We start from the raw sequence: 6,653 nt of genomic DNA, 5'->3' as shown, positions 1-6,653 counted from the left end.
CTACTGTTCTGTACTTGGCATGGGAGTGTAGGGAACAGAACAGTGAACAGTTTGGTGCTGATTTCATGCAAATCGGATAAGAATTGACCGAGTTATGACAAAAAACGCACATTTTGCAAGGTCGTGACCCCCCTGACCTTTGACCCCCAACCGCTAACAAGGGTTATGACGTCAGAGTGTCATGTCGTATATCACAAGATTGGGCATTGAATTCTGAACATTTTGGCATTAGTTGCATGCCAATTGGATAAAAATTGACCGCGCTATGGTAAAAATACGATTTTGACCTTTTCGTGACCTTGACCTTGACCTTTGACCCGATTGCTCCCAAAATCTAATCAAATGGTTCCCGGATAATAACCTATCATCCCACCAAATTTCATGCGAATCGGTTGAATACTTTTTGAGTTATGCGAATAACATACACACACACACACAGACATACAAATAAATACACAGCGATCAAAACATAACCTTCCGCTTTTGCGAAGGTAAATAAGCGAAGTACCAACTTCTAATCTGGTGTGTGGGTGTATCTAGGCACAAGGAAGAACACATTTAAAATTGGGTCAAACGTCAAAACGTCAAAATCCAAGATGGCCACCGCCATGTATGTCTGAACCTTGTGAGATGAATATCTTGAAAATTAAGCGAAGTACCAACTTCTAATTTGGTGTGTGGGTGTATCTCGGCATAAGGAAGAGCACTATGGAAAATTGGGTCGCCACGTCAAAATCCAAGATGGCCACCACCATATATATGTCTGAACATTGTGAGCGAAATATCTCGAAAAACTAGAATCCGGGCACTCGGTAGAGCGCATACCTTCGCCGCAGCTACTGTTCTGTACTTGGCATGGGAGTGTATGCGATGTGAAACTTTATGTGAAATGCGATCGATTTTTAAAAATCAGAATTTGAGCAAATCTGTTTCATTCGTCTGTTAATATGCCTCCCCGATTGACAAATCTGCAATTTGAATTTCATTTGAGGTTGAAATGATCGCGGGAGATTGCGTTATAGTGATGACGTCTTGGATGGACATCCTCTTCTTCAGTCGCTCATAACTTTGAGTGAAATACGATCGAGTTAAAAATAGTCAGAATTTGAGCAAATCTGTTTCATTCGTTTGTTAATATGCCTCATCTCTTGACAAATCTGCAATTATAATTTTTTTTGAGGTTGAAATGATCGCGGGAGATTGCGTTATAGTGATGACGTCCTGGATGGACATCTTCTTCTTCAGTCGCGCATAACTTTGAGTGAAATACGATCGAGTTAAAAATAGTCAGAATTTGAGCAAATCTGTTTCATTCGTTTGTTAATATGCCTCATCTATTGTCAAATCTGCAATTATAATTTTTTTTGAGGTTGAAATGATCGCGGGAGATCGCGTTATAGTGATGACGTCCTGGATGGACATCTTCTTCTTCAGTCGCTCATAACTTTGAGTGAAATACGATCGAGTTAAAAATAGTCAGAATTTGAGCAAATCTGTTTCCCAAAATCTAATCAAATGTGTCCCGTATAATAACCAATCATCCCACCAAATTTCATGCAATTCGGTTGAATACTTTTTGAGTTATGCGATTAACATACACACACACAGACATACAAATAAATACACAGCGATCAAAACATAACCTTCCGCTTTTGCGAAGGTAATAAGCGAAGTACCAACTTCTAATGTGGTGTGTGGGACGTGGGTGTATCTAGGCACAAGGAAGAAAGCTATTGAAAATTGGGTCGCCACGTCAAAATCCAAGATGGCCACCGCCATGTATGTCTGAACCTTGTGAGCGAAATATCTTGAAAAATAAGCGAAGTACCAACTTCTAATCTGGTGTGTGGGTGTATCTCAGCATAAGGAAGAACCCTATTGAAAATTGGGTCGCCACGTCAAAGTCCAATATGGCCGCCACCATATATATATGTCTGAACCTTGTGAGCTAAATATCTTGAAAAATAAGCGAAGTACCAACTTCTAATTTGGTGTGTCGGTGTATCTCGGCATAAGGAAGAACGCTATTGAAAATTGGGTCGCCACGTCAAAATCCAAGATGGCCGCCACCATATATATATCTGAACCTTGTGAGCGAAATATCTTGAAAAATAAACAAAGTACCAACTTCTAATCTGGTGTGTGGGTGTATCTAGGCACAAGGAAGAAAGCTATTGAAAATTGGGTCGCCACGTCAAAATCCAAGATGGCCGCCTTGCGTCTTCCACTTTGTCAACTCGCACCACTTCACCGACGGGGGACCTAGGCGTAAAGCTTGTTTACTCTAGTTTTACGGTGTTTGTCTTCATTTTAAGGCATTTTTAAGACATTACGCCCGGTTTACGTCACAAACCGAGTTACGTCACGGCTTATGGAACCAATTAATGACGTAGGCTGGGGTATTGCTGCACTTCAAATACCTAAAATTAGAATCAGGTGCACCAGCTCATGTGCAAATGATTAGAACATCGTTAGAGAGGATCTTGGAGGAACCTGTCTTATTTAAACCTCAGACATTTAGTTTGGTTTGCTCTTTGTTGTTGAAGTGTGCGGCGTCACCATGCCTAGATCAAAAGAGCTCTCTGAGGCCTTCAGAAAGAAGGTTATGGATGCCTACGAGTCTGGGAAGGGATTTTAAAAGATCTCCAAACAATTTGAAATCAATCATTCGACTGTCCGGAAGATCATCTACAAGTCGAGAAGATTCCAAACAACTGCCAACTTGTTCAGGCCAAGCCGCCCCAGCAAGTTCAGCCCGAGCGCAGACCGCAAGATGCTGAAAGAAGTCTCGAAGAACCCCAGAATGTCATCACGGGACCTACAGGTAGCTCTTGCCACTGTTGATGTCAAAGTGCACGAGTCTACCATTAGAAAGAGGCTGCACAAATTTGATCGACATGGGAGGTGTGCCAGGAGGAAACCTTTGCTGTCCAGAAAGAACATCAGGGCAAGACTAAAGTTTGCCAATGACCACCAAGGCAAAGACCAGCACTTCTGGAACAATGTGCTCTGGACAGATGAGTCAAAGCTCTTGTTAGCTCTTTCACGAGCCTCGATTCAGTATCCAAAAAAAAAGAAAAAAAAAAAAAAAGGTAGAGCTATTTGGCCACAGTACCAGAAGACATGTTTGGTGAAAACCAAAGACAGCATTTGACCACAAGAACCTGATACCAACTGTGAAGCATGGTGGTGGAAATATTATGGTTTGGGGCAGCTTTGCTACATCATGGCCGGGGCAGCTCACCATCATAGAATCCACGCTGAATTCTTCATTGTATCAGAGGGTGCTTGAGGATAATGTGAGGCGATCTGTCGGTAAGTTGAAGCTCAACCGAAGGTGGACCTTGCAACATGACAATGACCCTAAACATGCCAGTAAATCCACCAAGGAATGGCTGAAAAGAACGAAATGGAGGGTCCTGGAATGGCCAAGTCAAAGCCCGGATCTAAATCCCATCAAGATGTTGTGGGGGGATTTGAAACGAGCTGTGCATGCAAGAAACCCCTCAAACATCGCACAGCTGAAAGAATTCTGCATGGAGGAGTGGGCAAAAATTTCTCCCAGTCGATGTCAGAGACTGGTAGACAGTTATAATAAACACATACTTGAGGTTGTTTCTACCAAAGGGGGCAATACCAAGGGTGTAGTACTTACTTTTTCCACATGCGAAAGTTGCATTGATGTTTATTTAAACTAGGGCATGCCCGTACTATATATATGCCCGTACTATATATCTATCTAAAATTATATCCCCCCCCTCTATTTACATGAAATGGTTTGGTCCATTCGCAACGCCAAAGCGAACGGCGAACGGCTTGCGAGTACAGTGACAATCCCCCCCCTCTATTTACATGAATGGTTTGGTCCATTCGCAACGACCACAGAACCCCCCCCTCTATTTACATGCAATGGTTTGGTCCAAAGCGAACGGCTTGCGAGTGGTGACAATCCCCCCCCTCTATTTACATGCAATGGTTCGGTCCAAAGCGAACGGCTTCCGGAGTTTGGTAAAGAAATCGCCATCGCGTACACAAACGCGCAGGAAAGCGAATGAATCGCAAATTCGTTTTTATTAGTTGTAAAACATAGTTTAACGCCAACATAGTTTGCAAACGTGAAATAAATGAATACGCTCTCAAATGTGCCATCCGAGGCAGAGTGTGCCCGCCACGTTCGGCACACGCGATCGTTCGCTGCTCTCTGATTGGTTGAATCGTTTTTTGGACATAGCTCGGTAAGTAATTGTCCGATTAATATGAAACCTTGAAAAGGCACATCCTCGGGTCCCCAGCAATATACCTGGCAAGTTTCAAGTATATCGGACCGGTAGTTGTCGAGAAACAGCGGTCACAGACAAACAAACAAACGTACAGACAGACAGACAGAGATTACTGGAATTATAGATAGATTATACAATGGACTACAAAATGTAAATGTTTCATGATATTTGTTATATTATATCACCTTTATCTTTCAATATTGTTGAAATGAAGATCAAATAGCTGTATGTTGAAATAGTCAAAACTTTACATGGGGTGTACTTACTTTTTCACATCGTACAGTCACGTACAATACATACATATATATATATACATACACATACATATATACATACACATATATTATGTATGTACATAAAAAAAACACACACACACACACACACACACACACACACACACACACACACACACACACACACACACACACACACACACACACACACACACACACACACACACACACACACTCTTCCCGTCGACCACCAATCCCTCCTCTTCTAAAATAAATGTCTAGCAACCAACAGTTTGTCATTTGCATCAATTTAACATGAGATTAATGTCACAAAGTACAGACCAAAAGGTAACCAGGTGCAAAACATATTTATAAAAAAAAAAGAAGAAAAAAAAAAAAGACAAATGTTAAAGATAAATGACGTAAGACAAACTACATTGATGGGTTTATTGGAAGAGAGAATTGCATTGATTTAAACGAAGCGAAAGGAACCACAAACGGCCCGTTCACTTCGCCATTGACGAAATGACATTTAAAAGGACACGTAATGACGTCATCACACACCTTTCATTTCCACCGTAAAATCGCGTCCGTTCGCCGAGCACGGACGTTCGTCAACGCTCGAAAAGGCAACAATGAAACCATGATGGAAAACTGTCGTGAAACAACCATTTTAAATACGTATAATGAAACTAGGAAAACAATATATTGTGGTAAAAAACAATGAGGGATGCGAGGGGCGCACAATGCAAACCGTTGCACCGCGAACCGACCGAATCATCGACATCGATAGAGCGTTTTACACGAGAAGTGAGGAAGAAAATAACGATGGTAATACAATGTTTGTGCTAACAGGCCGAGGCCTACCTACCGAGAAAACACCAAATAAACGGCAGGAGCCAGTGCGCCGGATCCGGCCGCGGCTCCGCGGGGTCCGACCGTGCATGCGCCTCCCTGGTGAGGGACGCGAGCGGTGAGGGACACGTGAGGACGAGAACCTGAGGAGCAGCAAGCGGGAACCAGGTACGTCGGACCCGGAACCTGCTCGCAACCGCACAAGATGGCGCTAGGCCGCAGCCTCAGCCGGCATCCGGTTATTTTCCATCGATGGAATGGTGGGCGTGACGTCACCCCGTAAATGGTTACATCATCGCGTGATGCCTCCGTCCACATAGTATGTACACAAGACGAAGGGGGTGTGTGCACGAATGTATTAGACGAGGTGAAAGGAGAGAATTCCACCATCTTACATAATGTTAGAGAAACGACGTGAAGGCGAATTACCCCGTCCATCTTCATTCTCTGCGTCTTCCTCCCAACCGTTCGGGGTCGGCCATTCGGATTCCCCATTCATCTCTATCCTCCGCATCTTCCCACGACATTCCTCCACCGCAATCTTTTCCCTATTATCGACTCATTCCTCAACCGCTCTCCACTCTCTTCGTGACACAGACAATCCACCAAAGCATTCTCATCATCTGTGTCCTCTCCAGGAACTCCTCTTCCTCATCACTATCAATATCACATAACGTCTCTGACTGTGTTGATTTGGCCATTTCCCGGCAGTGCTTGTAATTCATGAAATCGCGCAACAATCTCTGCCAAAGTCTGCAAATCATGGATTGCTGTCTTTGTAATCCCGGAAAAGGATACGAGGGCCTTTGGCGCAGGGGGAGTTCATTCGGCCCATCATACCTGCGCGACACCATCAGCCATGACGTCATCCATACACAAGCTACCTTCAACTCCTGCCAAATGCTAATCTATCTATAATTCCATTAATCTCTGTGTGTATGTGTGTGTGTATGTATGCGACAACGATTTCTCGACAACTACCGGTCCGATATACTTGAAACTTGCCAGGTATATTGCTGGGGACCCGAGGATGTGCCTTTTCAAGGTTTGAAATTAATCGGACAAGTACTTACCGAGCTATGGCGATTTAGCCGTTCGCCGTTCGCTTTGGCGTTGCGAATGGACCAAACCATTGCATGTAAATAGAGGGGGGGGTTCTGTGGTCGTTGCGAATGGACCAAACCATTCATGTAAATAGAGGGGGGGGATTGTCACTGTACTCGCAAGCCGTTCGCCGTTCGCTTTGGCGTTGCGAATGGACCAAAACATTTCATGTAAATAGAGG

At 43.6% G+C, this 6,653-nt stretch overlaps 1 protein-coding gene across 2 annotated transcripts in view; it reads right to left on the bottom strand.

Annotated features, from left to right (window-relative positions):
• The window catches only part of LOC137439089 (inositol hexakisphosphate kinase 1), a 60,026-nt gene extending 54,399 nt beyond the window's left edge, over window positions 1-5,627 (bottom strand). Inside the window, exon 1 of one of the 2 annotated variants that reach the window (XM_068134787.2) lies at window positions 5,385-5,627. In XM_068134787.2, coding sequence (XP_067990888.1) covers window positions 5,385-5,459 — 75 coding nt within the window. In that variant the 5' untranslated portion in view covers window positions 5,460-5,627. The remainder of the gene's footprint in view (window positions 1-5,384) is intronic. The other variant, XM_068134796.2, reaches the window with a different exon arrangement.
• Between the last annotated feature and the right edge of the window lie 1,026 nt (window positions 5,628-6,653).

The sequence above is a fragment of the Myxine glutinosa genome, chromosome 1 (genome assembly GCF_964187855.1).
Source record: "Myxine glutinosa chromosome 1, kmMyxGlut1.1, whole genome shotgun sequence".
NCBI classification, from domain to species: domain Eukaryota; kingdom Metazoa; phylum Chordata; class Myxini; order Myxiniformes; family Myxinidae; genus Myxine; species Myxine glutinosa.
This window is presented reverse-complemented; position numbering and strand designations above follow the sequence as displayed.